General features: G+C 40.3%; 1 protein-coding gene across 1 annotated transcript in view; it reads left to right on the top strand.

Annotated features, from left to right (window-relative positions):
* Positions 1-22,837, top strand: part of dars1 (aspartyl-tRNA synthetase 1) — a 107,136-nt gene that overhangs the window by 19,249 nt on the left and 65,050 nt on the right. The window contains exons 3-6 of the mRNA XM_061918322.1: positions 3,622-3,651; positions 3,893-3,950; positions 10,326-10,418; positions 13,236-13,338. Coding sequence (XP_061774306.1) covers positions 3,622-3,651; positions 3,893-3,950; positions 10,326-10,418; positions 13,236-13,338 — 284 coding nt within the window. The remainder of the gene's footprint in view (positions 1-3,621; positions 3,652-3,892; positions 3,951-10,325; positions 10,419-13,235; positions 13,339-22,837) is intronic.

A 22,837-nucleotide genomic window follows, 5' to 3' on the forward strand; every position in this document is an offset into this window, starting at 1 on the left:
AATTATTATATAATCTCAAACATTCTACTTGAAAATTTTATTGGGTGAAAATATGGCATATTTTGTGTTTTTTTCAATAAAAAAACATGGTTTTCTTTGACAAAAAGAGCATGCAATTCAAATCTTTAAAAACGTCATATTGACAGATAGACCAAATGTTGATGTAGAGATTTAAAACTTGAATAATAATAAAAAATAATAATACTGAATAATGACACATTTTTACCATTTTATTTTTATCAAAACCCTTTGGGGTCCCCGGGATGAAGCCTGAGTGGAGGCCTAAATGTGTATTTTTTTATACGTGTATTGGTTTTTAAAATAAATGGCCCCCGCTTGCTTTGATTATTTAGTGTACGGCCGTCAGTGGAAAAAGTTTGGACAAAACTGGACTAGACGTATAAGATTTCATGGGATTTATGGATTAGGAGTGAGAGATTGTTTGGTAAAGGTATAGCATGTTCTATATGTTATAGTTATTTGAATGACTCTTACCATAATAGTTGGTTATTTATGCCTCATATAACGTCAGCTTATTCAGCCTGTTGTTCACTATTCTTTATTTATTTTAAATTGCCTTTCAAATGTCTATTCTTGGTGTTGGATTTTATCAAATAAATTTCCCCCAAAAATGCGACTTATACTCCAGTGCGACATATATATAAGTTTTTTTCCTTCTTTATTATGCATTTTCGGCCGGTGCGACGCATACTCCGGAGCGACGTATAATCCGAAAAATACGGTGCTTTTTCTTAAGCGGTTTTTTGTCTGTTTTTCAAATTGTTGCTGCTTTTGCACTTTTTTGAGCAATTTTCAAGTTTTTAGAGATTTCTCCAATTCTTTTAGTGGTGTTTTTCTTTAATGAAAAACGACTTGCAACTAGGGATGCACCGAAATGAAAATTTGTGGCCGAAGCTGAATACAATTTAAATGTTTGGCCGAAGGCCGAATACTGAATACCGAATAATGAATGCAGTTTTTCACAATTTTATTTTATATTGCATGAATAGCCTACAATACATTTTTAGACATGTTTTTTAAATAAAGTACAATTTTATTGAATATTGACATTTTTTTTAAATATTCCAGTAGCCTTTGCTTTTCAAAAAAAGCACAACGTTTTTCATTTATATTAGGCCTTCAAACAAAACATGCATTCCAAAAAAAAATAAAGTGCATTGAAGTGGATAAACCCACAACAAATGAATTATTGTCCTTTTGGCCAAAATCTGCTTAGCCACAGTAGATATGCTAATAATGTAAACAGAAGACTCAAGTAAATCTCAATAAGTGTGTGCTTGTAACCTCATACACTTATACAGGTAGCCTACACACCAGGCTAATAATGTAAACAGCACACACACAATGTAAAGAGCACAAATCAGAGAAATATTTTCTGCTCGGTATCGTGTAACGGGGCTCAATGTGTTTCATGAGTCTCCGAAAGCCAATGTCCTAACAACACTAAACGGTTGATCATCCAAAGCCATAAAGTCCATTACCTTCTTTAAAATTCCGTTTGCTTTGGCACTGTCAGTCGCAAACTTATTCGTCCTCGAGACAGTTTGGCTGAACATTCGTTGCAAACAGCAATACTTTTGTCACTTTCCAACACTTAAAAATATCTCCACACTGCTGACATTTTTCCGAAGGCGCCTGGTTCCAACGTCACCGCGTCACTGCACGTTTGTTGATTGCGTCACCGCGTCAAAAAATCGCGTCATTGCGTCACACGCCACTATTCGGCCTTGCATTTAACTCATTCCACCGAAGGCCGAATGTGGCTTTTTTTTGCCATATTCGGCCGAATATATTCGGTTACCGATTAATCGGTGCAGCCCTACTTGCGACAAATATAGCCTCTTTTTCTGGTGTTATTGTACTCGTCCTTAGAGACTCTTTACTTCTGCCGCTCCATGTCCGCGACGGACAGCCAGAGCTGCAGCGAGCCTGACGGCACACTCGCTTCGCGCTGCTGCTCCAACTGCACTTTCTCTTTTTAAAAGCCGCTACTCTCCTCTTAAAGGGGAACATTGTCACAATTTCAAAAGGGTTAAAAACAATAAAAATCAGTTCCCAGTGGCTTTTTGTAATTTTTGAAGTTTTTTTTTTATTTTTACCGGTCTCGGAATATCCCTAAATAAAGCTTTAAAGTGCCTTATTTTCGTCTCTCTGCGAAGACACTGGCCATTTCCCTATGACGTCACACAGTGCTGCCAATGTAAACAAACAATGGGAATACCACAGCAAGATATAGCGACATTAGCTCGGATTCAAACTCGGATTTCAGCGACTTAAGCGATTCAACAGATTACGCATGTGGTTGGAGTATGAAAATATTGAAGAAGAAACTGAAGCTATTGAGTGAATGGGTATTGACGCTATTCATAGCCATAGCATGGCCGAATAGCTGCGTTAGCATCGCCGGTTAAATGTGCGGACCAAACGATCAGGACTTTTGCATCTTTTGACACGGGAGCAACTTAAATCCGTCGATTGTTAAGTGTTTTTTTTCGCATTTAATGTGGGTGGAAGGAAACGTAATATAGTTGCAAATGCATCTACAGGTTATCCATACATCTCTGTGCCATGTCTGCTTTAGCACCGCCAGTAAATAGCATGTTAGCATCGATTAGCGTAGCATGTTAGCATCGATTAGTTGGAAGTCAACATCAACAAAACTCACCCTTGTGATTTCGTTGACTATCGTTGCAAATGCATCTGCAGGTTATCCATACATCTCTGTGCCATGTCTGCTTTAGCACCGCCAGTAAATAGCATGTTAGCATCGATTAGCGTAGCATGTTAGCATCGATTAGTTGGAAGTCAACATCAACAAAACTCACCCTTGTGATTTCGTTGACTATCGTTGCAAATGCATCTGCAGGTTATCCATACATCTCTGTGCCATGTCTGCCTTAGCATCGCCGGTCAAATGTGGAGACACTCTGGCACATTCAATGGGGGTCTGGCGGCAGACACTTTGGCATCTTCGGGCCAGTGGTGCAACTTGAATCCCTCCCTGTTAGTGTTGTTACACCCTCCGACAACACACCGTCGAGGCATGATGTCTCCAAGGTTCCAAAAAATTGTCAAAAAAACGAAAAATAACAGAGCTGAGACCCGGTGTTTGTAATGTGTTGAAAATGTTACCTCGGCGACGTCACATTCTGACGTCATCGCCTCCAGCTCGGTAAACAGAAAGGGGTTTGATTCGCCAAAATTCACCCATTTAGAGTTTGGAAATCGGTTAAAAAAATAGATGGTCTTTTTTCTTCACCCTCAAGGTATATATTGACGCTTACATAGGTCTGCTGATAATGTTCCCCTTTAATATTTGCACATTTGGTACATCAATGCTGGCTCCACTCCAGACAACCCTGTGCGTCTTGCCTATGTCATCACAACATCCGGTATTGGCACAGCTGTTTTGGTGATCAAAGTCTTCTGTCGCCAGGCAAATTTTCGATGCATCACTAATAAATAGTGCACAATTAATAGGCTATATATTAGTCCATACATGTCCCTCACTGTACTCCTCTGCAAAGTGTTGTTTGCCGCAGTTTAATTGCAAATCCACGCACATTCATTTTAAACTCCCATCACCCCTTTGTGTTGCAGGCCGGTGATCAGAAAACTGTGGAGGAAGATGTAAGTATCCTCCAAAGTTGACAGTTTAGGTTCTCTGACTCACCTGTTGATCCACACCTTTACAGGATTTGTTGAGTAAGCGCCCGCATGCACCCCACCTGTCACTTCCCTGTAGATTAAACCTTATCGTCTTTTATCTCGCATGTACTAGCCACTCTGACGCTGGTGAAAGAAAAGTGAAAGGAGAAAAGCAAAGAGCTGACAATTAACATCCGAGACATGTCTTTTCAAAATGTTTCAGGACTTTGCCAAGGATCGTTATGGTGTTACAGCAATGGTCCAGTCCCAAGAGAAACTGGGTTAGTTTGCCATTTATGTCTTCAATATATGTGCTGCTTTAGTGGTACAGTGTGGGATTTTATAGCTTATATTACATGCTCTTTTGCACTGTGCCTTTTTGCAATCCCTAGAGACACTTTCTCATTTTGTTATAACTGACAGCTAAATGACAACGCTTCATTTGATTTGATTTGATTTGATTTCTTCTCCTACCTGTCACTCGTAAACCAGTGCGTCTCAATTATTTTGTTACGCCACCCGCCCCAGGAAGAAGAAAACATTTTTGCGACCCCCAACCTAGGCCCCTTCCCATTCTCTCCCAGTGAATATAAATACTGTATTTTCCAGACTATAAAGCACACTGAAAATTAGAAGAAAATGTCTTTTCTCCCTCAAAGAAGACATTTTATTTATTAGCCACACAAGTTATTTACACTTAAGTATTCTGTAAATGTTTATTAACATACCTTAATTGTTTTCAAACGGTGTCTGCAACACGGCAGTAAAACGGCTAAACAAACAAAATGGAAGTCATCGCCATAGACCCACTATCTTGGAAGCTAGCTCTCCAATCAGCTAAACAGACTCAATAACTCCAAGGTGATGTCTTGATGGATTTACTGAGGAATTTGTAAAACTGAAACAATACAAAAAGAATTGTTAGCTTAATTAGATTACGATAATGTGTACAAATATGCATGAAAACATTTCTACAGACAGCGCACATGGGATTGCTTTGTAAGTATAAACCGTTTTATTTATACTATGAAACATACAACGTATGAAGAATATTTACTAGTAGAAAAACTATGGAGGAGTAGAAGATTGAACAGCACGCCGGTTAAAAAAAAATAATAATAACTTTACCGATAAATGGAAAGACACTGCAGCCTCTGGAGTGAACAAATTCTTCCAAAAGATGGTGGTGCACAGCACAAAAGAAACACTGATTGTCACTTAAGACTCAAAACTATGACACCAGTGAAGTGAAAACCCTTTTAGGTGACTGACTACCTCTTCAAGCTCATCAAGAGAATGCCAAGAGTGTGCAAAACGGTAATCAAAGCTAAGGGTGACTATTTTGAAGAAACTACAATATAAAACTTATTTTCAGTTATTTCACATTTTTTCCACACGTGTTCATTCATAGTTTTGATGCCTTCAGTGACAATCTGCAATGTAAATAGTCAGGAAAATAAAGAAAACCCATTGAATGAGGAGAAAGTGTGTCCAAACTTTTGGCCTGTACTGTACATGTCACACATTTTGTTAAACACATTTTTTATTGATGTTGATTACGCGTCTATCGCAATATATACTGATATAGGGCTGGGTGATAAGGCCTTTTTTTAATATATTTTTTATATATTTAATTTTTAGGCCATATCATGATACACGATATATATCTTGATATTTTTGCCTTAGCCTTGAATGAACACTTAATGCATATAATCACAGCAGTATGATGATTCTATGTGTCTACATTAAAACATTCTTCTTCATACTGCATTCATATATGCTACTTTTTAACTTTCATGCAGCGAGGGAAATCACAACTAAGTCAATTGACCAAAACTGTATTTATGGAACAGTTATTAAGCAGTGGCACAAACATTCATGTCATTTCCAAACAGAAAGTGTGAGATTGTCAGAGACATTTTAAAACAAGTGCACTTTTGTGCATGATGTCATTAAGATGACATATCAAAACAACACTAAATTAACTTGCACTTTTTGTACAGAACGTCACTACTATACTTTAAAACAAATAAAGTGCACTTTTGTGCATGATGTCACACAAGATATTTCAATAACCGTCGAATAAAAATTAACTGCTTAATAGAAAATCAAATAGTGTATGTCCTTCGCACGTTATCTCCTTCTGTTGTTGACTATTTTTTTCATACGGTGTTGATGTGGAAATTTGGAGATGTTGACATGCGGAGTTTCAAGCACTCTTCACTCTCTAGCGCAGGGGTCGGGAACCTTTTTGGCTGAGAGAGCCAAAAAGCCCAATATTTTAAAATGTATTTCCGTAAGAGCCATATAATACTTTTTTTTTAACACTGAACACAACTACACGCGTGCATTTTTAAGTAAGACCAACATTTCTAGAGTATAATAGGTCTCTTATTCTTTGTAATAACATTGTTACTCTGAAGCTAACTGTGGAGGAGGCGTGGCCCGCGGGCCTGCAGCAAACTGATGTGTCCCAGGACCGGCCTCGAAATCAGCGAGAGCTGCGTAGATGGCCCACCTGAGCTTTGTTATCTACTCACCTGTCGCTCTGTTATAAGCAGCAGCCAGGAGGAGAAACGGGGTTGGGGCTAGAGCCAGAGCGCGAGCGAGAACGAAAGAGAAAAATACAATTGCTGGAAAGCAACTGAGAGACTTATTGAAAAATAAGACAATAGTGTAACCCTGAAACGGGCTCTCATGTCGGTGCTTGGTGGTCTGAAGAACCCCCAGGAGGACAAGCCCCACACTAACCAATAATAAATAAATAACTTCTTAACGCAACTTCTTGAACAGATGCGGTAGTAAATGGATGGATGGACTAAAAATGCATGACAATGTTTTATGTTTTGGACATTATTTTTAACACTTATTACAAGTGGAATTATTCATTACTTATCATGTTAAGCAATGTCAGCTCAGATTTATCCGAGAGCCAGATGCAGTCATCAAAAGAGCCACATCTGGCTCGCGAGCCATAGGTTCCCTACCCCTGATATAGCGGGTGACTTTTGAAACGATGCTACATATTAGCAATAATGCTACATTTTGTAGCAACGCTTTTACCCCACACTTGACAAATTATGGTTGTCTGTTCAACATCTTCCCGCTTGAAGCCAAACCACCGCCAGACGATGGACCCTGTGCTGTTTTTTTGGGGGAATTAATCCTTCCTTCATTTGTTACCAGATTCGCACCTTCCTTCTCTCGTATTACCACTCGCACCACAGTTAACGTTACCCATGCCGCTACCGCTCTGGTCCACGAGTGCGTGTACGTATGTGACGTCTGTAAGAAGGTGCGCTTGTTTTGTTTCTGTGAGAAGGAGAGACAAGAAAGAGTGAGAAGTGCCTGTAGTGTAACGCCAGCAGCTAAAAGCAACTGCGTGAGAACGTATACTCCAATATCACAATAATCATTTTCTATATCGCACTGAGACAAACCCGCGATGTATCGAGTATATTGATATATATCCCAGCCCTAGCCTGTACTTTATATATCGCACATTTTATTAAACACATTTTTTTATTGATTTTGATTACGTGTCCTTCGCAGCATATATTGATATCATTTTATCGGCCCTGCCCGAGGCATAGGCAATATCATAACTTAGGTGCCGAAACCATGACATCCAGTTGGCTGAGGTAAAATGTATTACGATGAAAAACGATGTAATGCTTTACAACAGTCCACATTCTGTTAATTTATCATGTCCGTCTCCTGATTTTATTGTCCTTTTGGTCCGGAAATGACACACGAGAACTGCAAAGGTGTCACGGTGGGACACGCAGCAGTGGCCTCCTCAAGTGATCTATGATGTTATGACATGTTTATCAAGATTGCCTCACAGTCGTGTTGTTTCAGTCGCAGATAAAGAGCCTCAAACTGATTACTATCAATAATAAAAAAAAAAAAGCCTTTATTCTCTGTATGCATGAAAAATCCTGGGCTGGCACTGATAATAAACTCATACGTGCCAGCAGGCGGTCCTGTCCAGGTCCAACTGTTATGGATATCTGGTCAGCACCAGTTGCCCATTGCTCAGCCGCATGCAAACCCAGACCATGTCCACGTTGATGGTCGGTATGCTTTAATTTTTGGTTGAAAACAGAGTTCTGAAATGAGATTTTCTTATTTAAACGGGGATAGCAGGTCCATTCTTTGTGTCATACTTGATCATTTCGCGATATTGCCATATTTTTGCTGAAAGGATTTAATAGAGAACATCGACGATAAAGTTCGCAACTTTTGGTCGCTAATAAAAAAGCCTTGCCTGTACCGGAAGTAGCAGACGATGTGCGTGTGACGTCACCGGTGGTAGGGCTCCTCACATTGTTTATAATCATAGCCACCAGCAGCAAGAGCGATTTGGACCGAGACAGCGACGATTTCCCCATTAATTTGAGCGAGGATGAAAAATGTGTGGATGAGGAAAGTTAGAGTGAAGCACTAGAAATATAAAAAAAAAAAAGGCGACGGCAGTGGGAGCGATTCAGATGTTATTAGACAAATTTACTAGGATAATTCTGGAAAATCCCTTATCTGCTTATTGTGTTACTAGTGTTGTAGTGAGATTATAAAGTCATACCTGAAAGTCGGAAGGGTATGGTGACCGCCAGTGTCTCTGATGGCAGCCATGGAGGAGCCAAGAAAGTCACAGCTGCAGGAGGACGCAACCTCCTCTCATGTCCCCGCTAAGAGCCGACTTATTACCATAATTTTCTCACCGAAACCTGCCGGTCAACATGTGGTAGAGAAACATGTTCGCCTGACCGCTCTGTTCCATATTAAAGCTTCACAACAAAGAAACACCGGCTGTGTTTTGCTTGCTAAAGGCAGCTGCAATCCACCGCTTTCCACCAACAGCTTTCTTCTTTATAGTCTCCATTATTAATTGAACAAATTGCAAAAGATTCAGCAACACAGATCTCCAAAATACTGTGTAATTATGCGATTAAAGCAGACTACTTTTAGCCGTGAGTGGTGCTGGGATAAAATGTCCGCTCCAACCAATAACGTCACAAGCACGCGTCAACATAAGCGTCATCGTTGCGCGACATTTTCAACAGACACTTTGCGGGAAAATTAAAATTGCAATTTAGTAAACTAAAAAGGCTGTATTGGCATGTGTTGCAATGTTAAGATTTCATCATTTGTATATAAACTATCAGACTGCGTGGTCGGTAGTAGTGGCTTTCAGTAGGCCTTTAAAGGGGAACATTATCAGCAGACCTATGTAAGCGTCAATATATACCTTGATGGTGCAGAAAAAAGACCATCTATTTTTTTAACCGATTTCCGAACTCTAAATCGGTGAATTTTGGCGAATTAAACGCTTGTCTGTTTATCACGCTGGGGGTGATGACGTCAGAATGTGACGTGGCCGAGGTAACACACCCACCATTTTCATTTTCAACACATTACAAACACCGGGTCTCAGCTCTGTTATTTTCCGTTTTTTTGACAATTTTTTGGAACTTTGGAGACATCATGCCTCGTCGATGTGTTATCGGAGGGTGTAACAACACTAACAGGGAGGGATTCAAGTTGCACCACTGGCCCGAAGGTGCGAAAGTGTCTGCCGCCAGACCCCCATTGAATGTGCCAGAGTTTCTCCACATTTTACCGGCGATGCTAAGACAGACATGGCACAGAGATGTATGGATAACCTGCAGATGCATTTGCAACGATAGTCAACGAAATCACAAAGGTGAGTTTTGTTGATGTTGACTGCCAGCTAATCGATGCTAACATGCTACGCTAATCGATGCTAACATGCTATTTACCAGCGGTGCTAAAGCAGACATGGAACAGAGATGTATGGATAACCTGTAGATGCATTTGCAACTATATTACGTTTCCTTCCACCCACATTTAATGCGAAACAAACACTTACCAATCGACGGATTTAAGTTGCTCCAGTGTCAAAATATGCGAAAGTCCTGATCGTTTGGTCCGCACATTTTACCGGCGATGCTAACGCAGCTATTCGGCCATGCTATGGCTATGAATAGCGTCAATAGCTATTCGCTCAATAGCTTCAGTTTCTTCTTCAATATTTTCATACTCCAACCATCTGTTTCAATACATGCGTAATCTGTTGAATCGCTTAAGTCGCTGAAATCCGAGTTTGAATCCGAGCTAATGTCGCTACATCTTGCTGTGGTATTCCCATTGTTTGTTTACATTGGCAGCACTGTGTGACGTCACAGGGAAATGGCCAGTGTCTTCGCAGAGAGCCGAAAATAAGGCACTTTAAAGCTTTATTTAGGGATATTCCGAGACCGGTAAAATTTAGAAAAAAACTTCAAAAAATACAACAAGCCACTGGGAACTGATTTTTATTGTTTTTAACCCTTTTGAAATTGTGATAATGTTCCCTTTTAAGCTGATGTGGCAGCCATTGTTTTGTGCTGATAATGACAAAACATGCCTCTCAGGGTCACGCTTGAGTCCAGTTAGTCATAAATCCCTCAGCGGAGGTCTGTCGGGCCGCTTCTGAGCAAGACGACGAGCACTTTTTATTTATGTAGTTCTGAGATGTTCTTTTTCCGTGTCCACACAAGCTCAAGCATGTGCAGGCAAATGTTTTCTTGTCTAAGGTCATACGGGGGTTGGGTGTCTGATCATCTATCTATGTGACTGTGTTTGTGAGTCAGACAGGGCTTTGGTGCTGGTCAAAGACCTTACTCCTGAGAGGGCTGACAAGTTGATCTGGCTCCGTGCCCGCGTTCACACCAGCAGGGCCAAAGGTGAGATAATCCTTCACATTTCCCCCCCCTCACCCAAAAAATGAAGTTGCTTTTGTGTGACAAAGACAAAAGTCAAGGTTAGGTTACCTCTGCTAATCCTTGTGCACCATGGATAGGTATTTATTTGTATGTGCATCCCTTCTGGCCAGTCCTTCAAACTGAATGGATTTCGTCCTTTATGTCACTTCAGTTTGGGAAAACACTGAAGGTCTATAACAAAGGTATTTGGTCCGCGAGACGTCATGAGTTCAACAAAGCAACACACTGCAGAGTCCTTTTTAAAAATTAATCTGAAATACCAGGCGGTCTGAATGCTTCAGTTTTGGGAAATGTGGGTAAATCCGATCAATGACCATTGAGTGTATGCTGTTAACTATCACAGCATTCACTTATATGACACAATCCAAACAACCTTCCCTAGTCATGGGGAAAAGAAACATAAAGGTCAACACACATGGTCACATAAATACAATCTGCACGCTGAACTTTGTGGATATTATGAAAAAACACCATAAAAAAAACAAATTACACCCATTTGAATTGATTATAGTGCACAATATAGTTTATACGCATGTGTTTATGTGTATATACGAATGTGTATAATATCGTGTGTGTGTGTATATATATATATATATATGTATATATATATATATATATATATATATATATATATATGTGTGTGTGTGTGTGTGTGTATATATATATATATATATATATGTATATATGTGTGTACATATATATGTGTGTGTGTATATATATATATATATATATATATATTCACTTATATGACACAATCCAAACAACCTTCCCTAGTCATGGGGGAAACAAACATAAAGGTCAACACACATGGTCACACAATCTGCACGCTGAACTTTGTGGATATTATGAAAAAACACCATAAAAAACAAAACAAATTACACCCATTTGAATTGATTATAGTGCACAATATAGTTTATACGCATGTGTTTATATGTGTATATACGAATGTGTATAATATTGTGTGTGTGTGTGTATATGTATATATATATATATATATATATATATATATATATATATATAATACACACACACAGATACATGTGTATATATACACGTATCTATGTATATGTGTGTGTGTGTGTGTATATATATATGTATATATGTGTATACATATGTATGTGTGGGTGTATATATATATATATATATATATATATATATATATATATATATATATATATATATATATATATATATATACATGTATCTATGTATATGTGTGTTGTGTGTGTGTGTGTGTATATATATATATATATATCAATCCAATCCACTTTATTTATATAGCACATTTAAACAACAATAACGTTTCCAAAGTATGTATATATATATATATATATATATATATTTATTTATATTTATGTGTGTGTGTGTATTTTTGTATATATGTTTCTGTATATACATACATATGTATGCGTGTGTGTGTGTATCTATACACACACACACATATGTAGATGTACGTATGTATATACAGAAATGTGTCTATGTACAATATATATGTGTGTATATGTATATGTAAATATACATACAGTATATACATACATGTATACATTTCGATACATACATACATACATCTACATATATGTATATACGTGTGTGTGTATATACATGTGTGTGTGTGTGTGTGTAAACGTGTATATACTTGTGTGTATGTAAAAATATGTATGTGCGTGTGAGTATATGTGTCGGTTAAGTATCAAACAATATAAAAATGATTGTTACATTTTAATAGAAGTGTAGATAGAACATGTTAAAACAGAAAGTAAGCAGATATAAACAGTGAATGAATGAATAGATTAATAATCTCTACCGCTTGTACCTCATAATTTTGACAAAACACTACAACTAGAAATGACACAATATGTTACTGCATACGCCAGCAGTGGCTTACTACTAAAAGACAAGTTGTCTAGTATGTCCACTATCTTATTTAATGCCAAAATTGAGAATTACAAACTTATATTTAATATATCATAATATTTTATGTTAAACTAAAGCCAATAATGAAATGTTTTTGTGTTCCCCTTTATCTTGACAGGCATCAAAATACATTTTGGTACCGGGGCCAAAATATCGGTATCGGGACAACTATAACACACACACACACTATGCGTAGTTTATTTTTTTTCTCTGAGATTGTTCTAATGTTTTTGCTAGTTCGCTCTTGTGTAAACAAGCTCTGACAATAGCACTTCAACAGTAGCCAGCTACAGATCAGGTGCGGCAAGCCACCAACAATCCACATTGCCAAAAATGACAAATAAACGGTGACCTTTTTTAGTCATTTCCTCTCCAGATAACTTCCAGAGTCAAGGGTCTCGTCCCAAAACTCATGTCCCCTTTCGTTCTCGTCATTGTAAGGATGTCCGTGTGAACAGAATAACATCCTGATTCCGTCTAGGATGAGGTGCATCTGTCACGGTGGGATTATGGCGTTGCTATTATCCCAAAACACACCTCCTTCTCCGGGGGGGAGAACAGACATCAAAGTGCCTGGGTGGTCCGACTGTCTTGTTGGCCCAACTGTTTGCTCTCCTCCTAGGTGTGTGTTTGTGAGGAAGGTAGAAATGACCCATTCTCCACTCTTCAAAGGCAGTGTTGCATTCACACGTGTTTACCTGTACAGGACAGGAAAGACCGTCCCACCTGTGAGACTGGACTCTTAAAGTCACACACCCCCTTTTGACTGGTTATCGCCTGCATTGTCTGAGAACGAATGCGACACCTGTGTATCATCGCAGTAAATCTTTGCATTCCAGCGTTATCACTTGTTTTTGTTTTCAGGGAAGCAGTGCTTCTTGGTGCTGCGCCAACAGCAGTTCAACGTGCAGGCGCTGGTTGCAGTGGGAGATCGTGCCAGCAAGCAGATGGTCAAGTTTGCCGCAAAGTGAGTCCGCGGACCGCACTTCCTGTTAGAGAAGGGAAAAACAATGGTGGGAAAATCCTGATTCCGCCAATCCATTTTCACACATTCTAAGAGAGGCGTGGGCCGAGGAAATCAATCATTTTTCACTTGGCGACAAAAGCTGCCTTTTAACTGGGTAGGATGCAGCGGCGTTTTAATGGAGTGGTTCCTGCCGCGATGACAGATAAAGCAACGCGGTACGAGAAATACACAACGGCCAAGCTTTGTTGGTCTTGTTAGCGGTTAATGTTGGAAGCCTTAGTTTTACAGGTTGGCTCATACGTGTGAGCACACACTCACATACAACTTTTTATTTTTATTTTTTTTCAAATCACACTTTAAAGATTCACTTCTTATAACCGTATTATCCGGAAGAGAAGGCGCATTTAAAATCCCTTTTTTTCCTCTAAACTCAACAGTGCGCCTTATAACCAAATGTACGGACTAATTCTGGTTTTGCTTACCGACCTCGAAGCAATTTTATTTGGTACATGGTGTAATAAGTTTGACCAGTAGATGGCAGTCAAACATAAGAAATATTTGTAGACTGCACTATGATGGCAATTTTCAAATCACACTTAAAAGCACTGCTTCTTGTTACCGTATTTTCCGGATGAGAAGGCGCATTTGAATTTGTTTTTTTTCCTCTAAACTCGACAGTGTGCCTTATAACCCAATGAATGGACTAGTTCTGGTTTGGCTTACCGACCTCGAAGCAATTTTATTTGATACATGATGCAATAATAAGTGTGACCTATAGATGGCAGTCAAACATAAGAGATATGTGTAGACTGCACTATGATGGCAATTTTCAGATCACACTTAAAAGATTCGCTTCTTATTACCGTATTTTCCGGACGAGAAGGCACATTCGAAATTCAGTTTTTTCCCCTCTAAACTCAACATTGCGCCTTATAACCCAATGTGCGGACTAATTCCAGTTTGGCTTACCGACCTCGAAGAAATTTTATTGGGTACTTGGTGTAACGATAAGTGTGACCTGTAGATGGCAGTCAAACATAAGAGATATGTGTAGACTTCATTATGATGGCAATTTTCAAATCACACTTAAAAAGATTCTCTTCTTATTACCGTATTTTCCGGACGAGAAGGCGCATTCGAAATTCTGTTTTTTTCCCTCTAAACTCAACAGTGCGCCTTATAACCCAATGTGCGGACTAATTCCGGTTTGGCTTACCGACCTCGAAGCAATTTACATGGTGTAATGATAAGTGTGACCTGTAGATGGCAGTCAAACATAAGAGATATGTGTAGACTTCACTATGATGACAATTTTCAAATCACACTTAAAAAAGTTCTTTTCTTATTACCGTATTTTCCGGACGAGAAGGCGCATTTGAATTTGTTTTTTTTCCTCTTAACTCGACAGTGCGCCTTATAACCCAATGAATGGACTAATTCTGGTTTGACTTACCGACCTCAACGCAATTTTATTTGATACATGATGCAATAAGTGTGACCTGTAGATAGCAGTCGAACATAAGAGATATGTGTAGACTGCACTATGATGGCAATTTTCAAATCACACTTAAAATGATTCGCTTCTTATTATCGTATTTTCCGGACGAGAAGGCGGATTTGAATTGTTTTTTTTTCCTCTAAACTCAACAGTGCGCCTTATAACCCAATGTGCAGACTAATTCCGGTTTGGCTTACCGACCTCCAAGAAATTTTATTGGGTACATGGTGTAACGATAAGTGTGACCTGTAGATGGCAGTCAAACATAAGAGATATGTGTAGACTTCACTATGATGGCAATTTTCCAATCACACTTAAAAGATTCGCTTCTTATTACCGTATTTTCCGGACGAGAAGGCGCATTCGAAAATCAGTTTTTTCCCTCTAAACTCAACAGTGCGCCTTATAACCCAATGTACGGACTAATTCTGGTTTTGCTTACCGACCTCGAAGCAATTTTATTTGGTACATAGTGTAATAAGTTTGACCAGTAGATGGCAGTCAAACATAAGAAATATTTGTAGACTTAACTATGATGGCAATTTTCAAATCACACTTAAAAAGGTTCTCTTCTTATTACCGTATTTTCCGGACGAGAAGGCGCATTTGAATTTGTTTTTTTTCCTCTTAACTCGACAGTGCCCCTTATAACCTAATGAATGGACTAATTCTGGTTTGACTTACCGACCTCAACGCAATTTTATTTGATATATGATTCAATGATAAGTGTGACCTGTAGATGGCAGACGAACATAAGAGATATGCGTAGACTGCACTATGATGGCAATTTTCAAATCACACTTAAAAGATTCGCCTCTTATTACCGTATTTTCCGGACAAGAAGGCGCATTTAAAATTATTTTTTTCCTCAAAACTCGACAGTACGCCTTATAACCCAATGTACGGACTAATTCTGGTTTTGCTTACCGACCTCAACGCAATTTAATTTGATACATGATTCAATGATAAGTGTGACCTGTAGATGGCAGTCGAACATAAGAGATATGTGTAGACTGCACTATGATGGCAATTTTCAAATCACACTTAAAAGATTTGCTTCTTATTACCGTATTTTCCGGACAAGAGGTCGCATTTAAAATGATTTTTTTCCTCAAAACTCGACAGTACGCCTTATAACCCAATGTGCGGACTAATTCCGGTTTGGCTTACCGACCTCGAAGCAATTTTATTTGGTACATGGTGTAATGATTAGTGTGACCAGTAGATGGCAGTCAAACAACCTATCCCCAGGTGGATGTCTTTGGAGGTGGGAGGAAGCCGGGGTATCCGGAGGGAACCCACGCAGTCAGGGGGAGAACATGCAAACTCCACACAGAAAGATCCAATTGACTTATTGGCCCCGGCCTATTATATTCTCAATGAAACATCAAGGTTTTGGGCTTGCTTGCGTCAGCCTGCAGTCCACACATAATTTCTTATGTGTGCTTCCCATCTCCTGGTCACACTTGTCATTTTACCATGTACCAAATTAAATTGCTTCAATGTCGGTAAGCACAATCAGAATTAACACCCTTATTAGGCGCACTGTGTTGAGAAAATGAAAGGGTTTTAAGTGCGCCTATAATACAATATTTGGGATGGAGGATATTGGCATAAAAATGTAAACTTTTTTTCTCTGTAGACAATTATATTGTATAATTTCGCAACTCCACTGTGTAAAAAATATTCCAAATTTGTCTTTTTTTTAAAACATCCATCCATCCATTTACTACCGCTTATTTCCTTATGGGGTTGCGGGGGGCACTGGTGCCTATATCAGCTACAGTCGGGCGGAAGGCGGGGTACACCCTGGACAAGTCACCACTTCATCACAGGGGCCAACACAGATAGACAGACATTAATTTGTAATATCAATATGAAATGCTGGTTGAATAAAGTGTCTTCTTTCAATACTTAAATCCCAGCACACTTAAGTCTCTCAGGGTCACACGCTCATACTTGCCAACCCTCCTAATTTTCCCGGGAGACTCCTGAATATCAGTGCCCCTCCCGAAAATCTCCCGGGGCAAACATTCTCCCGAATTTCTCCTGGTTTCCACCCGGACAACAATATTGGGGACGTGCCTTAAAGCAGTGGTCCCCAACCACCGGGCCGCAGAATAATTTCTTATCAATTTTTAAATTGTTTTAAATAAAAAAATATATATATATATTTCTATTTTTATTAAATTAACATAAAAAACACAAAATACACTTACAATTAGTGCGCCCACCCAAAAAGACCCCAATTTTTTCATGATTAGAAAAAAATATGCACCCCCCCTTTGGGCCGCGGGACAAATTATCAAGCATTGACCGGTCCGCAGCTACAAAAAGGTTGGGGACCACTGCCTTAAAGGGTTACCGTCCTCTACAACCTGTCATCACATCCGCTTTCCCTCCATACGAACAGCATGCCTGCCCATTCACATAATATATGCGGCTTTTACACGCACGAGTGAATGCAAGGCATACTTGGTCAACAGCCATACAGGTCACACTGAGGGTGGCCGTATAAACAACTTTTAACACTGTTGCTAATATGCGCCGCACTGTGAACCCACACTAAGCAAGAATGACAAATACATTTCGAGAGAACATCCGCACCGTAACAAAACAAAACAAATACCCAGAAGCCCTTGCAGCACTAACTCTTCCGGAATGCTACAATATAAACTCCTCGCTACCACCAAACATCAAAATTCTCCCGAATTCGGAGGTCTCAAGGTTGGCAAGTATGCACACGTTGCGTTGTTGCAGCAAATTAAAGACACTCATGAGTGAATGCAAGGCATACTTGGTCAACAGCCATACAGGTCACATTGAGGGTTGCCGTATAAACAACTTTAACACTGTTACTAATACTCGCCACACTTTGAACCCACACTAAACAAGAATGACAAACACATTTCGAGAGAACATCTGCACCGTAACAAAACAAATACCCAGAAGCCCTTGGAGCACTAACTCTTCCGGAATGCTACAATATACACCCCCCGCTACCACCAAACTTCAAAATTCTCCCGAATTCGGAGGTCTCAAGGTTGGCAAGTATGCACACGTTGCAGCAAATTAAAGACACTCATGAGTGAATGCAAGGCATACTTGGTCAACAGCCATACAGGTCACACCGAGGGTGGCCGTATAAACAACTTTAACACTGTTACTAATATGCGCCACACTGTGAACCCACACTAAACAAGAATGACAAACACATTTCGAGAGAACATCCGCACCGTAACAAAACAAATACCCAGAAGCCCTTGCAGCACTAACTCTTCCGGAATGCTACAATATACACCCCCCGCTACCACCAAACTTCAAAAATCTCCCGAATTCGGAGGTCTCAAGGTTGGCAAGTATGCACACGTTGCGTTGTTGCAGCAAATTAAAGACACTCATGACTGAATGCAAAGCATACTTGGTCAACAGCCATACAGGTCACACCAAGGGTGGCCGTATAAACAACTTTAACACTGTTACTAATATGCGCCACACTGTTAACCCACACTAAACAAGAATGACAAACACATTTCGAGAGAACATCCGCACCGTAACAAAACAAAACAAATACCCAGAAGCCCTTCCAGCACTAACTCTTCCGGGATGCTACAATATACACCCCCCGCTACCACCAAACTTCAAAATTCTCCCGAATTCGGAGGTCTCAAGGTTGGCAAATATGCACACGTTGCGTTGTTGCAGCAAATTAAAGACACTCATGAGTGAATGCAAGGCATACTTGGTCAACAGCCATACAGGTCACACTGAGGGTGGCCGTATAAACAACTTAACACTGTTACTCATATGCGCCACACTGTGAACCCACACTAAACAAGAATGACAAACACATTTCGAGAGAACATCCGCACCGTAACAAAAGAAATACCCAGAAGCCCTTGCAGCACTAACTCTTCCGGAATGCTACAATATACACCCCCCACTACCACCAAACTTCAAAATTCTCCCGAATTCGGAGGTCTCAAGGTTGGCAAGTATGCACACGTTGCGTTGTTGCAGCAAATTAATGACACACAGCAACCAGCGATACTAGGAGAAAAAAAACTACTCGGTCATACTTGGTTAAAATGGAAAAAAAGGAGTTTTCCCTCCTGCGTTACATCACGTCACAGGAAAGCGTCATCGACCGAAGAGCCGAGCCACGACAAGCCAGACATGGTCCCCGGGCGCTACACCATGTCTGCACACTGCTCCTCCAGAGAGAAAAGGTCAAATATACTGCAGAGACTACATTGCACTGTATGTGTGACAATGAACATCTTCTTCTCAGTTAGCCACCTCCTGCCGGTGTTGTTTGGCACAAAAAGAGAACGACGTGTGTTTTTGTCTCACATAAGGATTGTGGAATAAAGGCGAAATTTCCCCCTCGAAAGTACACTTCCCCTTTAAGGTTTGGGCAATATCGTCCTATCAGACATGCTATGCAAAATACCTTCTTTTGTTATCCTCCTAACCAAAATGGCGGTTATGAAAACCTAAATGCACTTTACATATAGTTAAATTAATTAAAACCGCACATAGAAAGCTAAGAGGAGTGCAAATACTAATTGTTGGCCATGTGATTTCCCCTGGGTGAGCTTTTCTACATTACATGGGACTGAGCAACATTTATTCCTTTTGAAAAGCTCGAAAAACTATTTTTACATCCATCCATCCATCCATTTTCTACCGCTTATTCCCTTTTAGGGGTCGCGGGGGGCGCTGGCGCCTATCTCAGCTACAATCGGGGCGTTCCAAAGACATGCACCTGGGGATAGGTTGATTGGCAACACTAAATTGGCCCTAGTGTGTGAGTGTGAATGTTGTCTGTCTGTGTTGGCCCTGCGATAAGGTGGCGACTTGTCCAGGGTGTACCCCGCCTTCCGCCCGATTGTAGCTGAGACTATTTTTACATGCATTGCCATATTTAAAAAAGACTCACGGTGGCAGAGGGGTCAGTGGGTCTGCCTCACAATACGAAGGTCCTGCAGTCCTGGGTTCAAATCCAGGCTCGGGATCTTTCTGTGTGGAGTTTGCATGTTCTCCCCGTGACTGCGTGGGTTCCCCCCGGGTACTCCGGCTTCCTCCCACCTCCAAAGACATGCACCTGGGGATAGGTTGATTGGTAACACTAAAATTGGCCCTAGTGTGTGAATGTGAGTGTGAATGTTGTCTGTCTATCTGTGTTGGCCCTGCGATGAGGTGGCGACTTGTCCAGGGTGTACCCCGCCTTCCGCCCGATTGTAGCTGAGATAGGCGCCAGCGCCCCCCGTGACCCCGAAAGGGAATAAGCGATAGAAAAAAAAATGGATGGAAAACAGTGGGTCTGTAATTGTTAGCCCATCATTTCACTGTTAATTCATCTGATAAGCATTAATTACTTTGTTTACTTTATGATCTCATCAGGCTCTTTGAATATGCTTTGTCCAGTCAAAGCTAAAACGAAAAGTATATTTTAAGTTTGGACCTTGGTTGTCTGAGCACAGTGACCTGTCTATGCTTGTTGTGTCGGACTCCCCTGACCTTGCCATTTCTAGTTCCTCTCACCCACTTGACTCACAGCTTCAGTTCATTTTTTTACGTTAATTTGCAGCTACAAAGAAATACATTTATCTCTGTGTATATATGTACATAAACAATAATTATTTATATATATATGTTATGTTTATAGATTAGATTAGATTAGATAGTACTTTATTTATTCCGTCAGGAGAGCTCCTTCAGGAAAATTACAATTTTCAGCACAATCCCATTCAAGATCAGACAAACATTAAAGGGAGACAGAACAGGATCGCTGACGGGTCTGCCGGCTTCCAGCGCCCCTTACAAAAAAAGATGAGATACAGGTAAACAAGGGGGGTAGAAAAAAATAGAAGATAAAATAAATAAAAAAATCGGTCTTAGCGTGGGCCCTGGAGAGGGGGTGCGGACTGAGGCCAAGGGAAAAAAACAACAACTCATAGCCATAGTACACATCCCTCTTACATGTGTGTAAGAAGGAAACATCAAACATCAAAGAACACAGAGGACATTAAAGACATTAAAGCAGCAGATACAACCAGACACTTCTACATACAGCTATGAATAAAAAGTAAAAGAAACATATCCACTGTGGTGGCCTCTGCTGTTTTCTACGCCATCGTCCGCTGGGGTGGAGGGAGGATGGCCAGAGACAGGAGCAGACCTAACAAAGCAACCAGGACAGCCGACTCCACTCTCGGCCAGTGTCCAGTCCGCATGGATGAGCGAGGATACGTCCAAGGTAACTGAGGTGTCCGACACCTGCTCACCCAGCCAAGACAATTCGAAGCCTCTCCGTCCCATTAAATACTTACACATACAGTGCAGGCCAAAGGTTCAGACACACCTCAATTAAATGAGTTTTCTTTATTTCCATGACTATTTACATTGTAGCTTGTCACTGACTGCATCAAAACTATGACACCTGTGAAGTGGGTGACATTGTTATCACCAGGAAGGATGAGATCACCTACCTAGGTTCCATTCTAGAGGCTAATCTTTCCTGTGATAAAATGGCAACCAAGGTGATCAAAAAGGTCAACCAAAGAACAAAATTCCTCTACAGAATCTCCTCTCTGGTCAACAAAAGCACCTTGAGGATTCTAGCGGGAACTCTCATTCAACCCTTCTTCGATTACGCTTGCACCTCCAAAACCCTCAAATCTAGACTCCAAACATCCCAGGATAAGCTAGTCCAGTTACTTTTAGACCTCCACCCCAGATCACACCTCAATCCAACCCACTTCTCCAAAGTGGGCCGGCTCAGGGTGGAGGACAGAGTAAAACAACTTGCACTGAGCCTGGTCTATAAAATCCGCTACACCTTCTTGATACCGAAGTACATGTCAAACTACTTCCTTAACGTAAATGACCGCCATAACCACAACACCAGGGGGAGCTCTTCTTGGGTACTGATTAATGCGAAGGGCTACCAGTTTGATACACACTTAGATAAATAACCAGAAATAGCCAATTTGCTCAATTTACCTTTAACTCTATGTTATTATTAATAATTTGTTCTATTTTTCTTTGTCTAAACACTGATCGTCTTAATGATTTCTCACCATAAATATACATTTTTTAGACATGTTTTAAATAGGTTAAAACCCAATCTGCACTTTGTTAGAATACATACCAAATTGGACCAAGCTATATGCGTGACATTGTTATCACCAGGAAGGATGAGATCACCTACCTAGGTTCCATTCTAGAGGCTAATCTTTCCTGTGATAAAATGGCAACCAAGGTGATCAAAAAGGTCAACCAAAGAACGAGATTCCTCTACAGAATCTCCTCTCTGGTCAACAAAAGCACCTTGAGGATTCTAGCGGGAACTCTCATTCAACCCTTCTTCGATTACGCTTGCACCTCCTGGTACCCCAGCACCTCCAAAACCCTCAAATCTAGACTCCAAACATCCCAGAATAAGCTAGTCCGGTTACTTTTAGACCTCCACCCCAGATCACACCTCAATCCAACCCACTTCTCCAAAGTGGGCTGGCTCAGGGTGGAGGACAGAGTAAAACAACTTGCACTGAGCCTAGTCTATAAAATCCGCTACACCTCCTTGATACCGAAGTACATGTCAAACTACTTCCTTAACGTAAATGACCGCCATAACCTCAACACCAGGGGGAGCTCCACAAACCACTTTAAACCCAGATTCCGATCTAACAAAGGTCTTAACTCATTCTCTTTCTATGCCACATCAATGTGGAATGCACTCCCAACAGGTATAAAAGTAAGTGCATCTCTATTCTCCTTCAAAAGCGCTCTAAAACAACACCTCCAGGCAACTTCAACACTTTACTAATACCCTCCTCCATTCACATCCCATCTCCCCGGATTATAAACAACTTAAATGTACTTCTAATGCATATACTTGTTCTTATGCTATGTGAACTCACTATGTTCTCTGCTGGCTGTACATATCCTACTAAATAAGACCTACGCTGTTTCAATGTCCACATTTCTCTGTTG

The sequence above is a fragment of the Nerophis ophidion genome, linkage group LG13 (genome assembly GCF_033978795.1).
Source record: "Nerophis ophidion isolate RoL-2023_Sa linkage group LG13, RoL_Noph_v1.0, whole genome shotgun sequence".
NCBI lineage: Eukaryota > Metazoa > Chordata > Actinopteri > Syngnathiformes > Syngnathidae > Nerophis > Nerophis ophidion.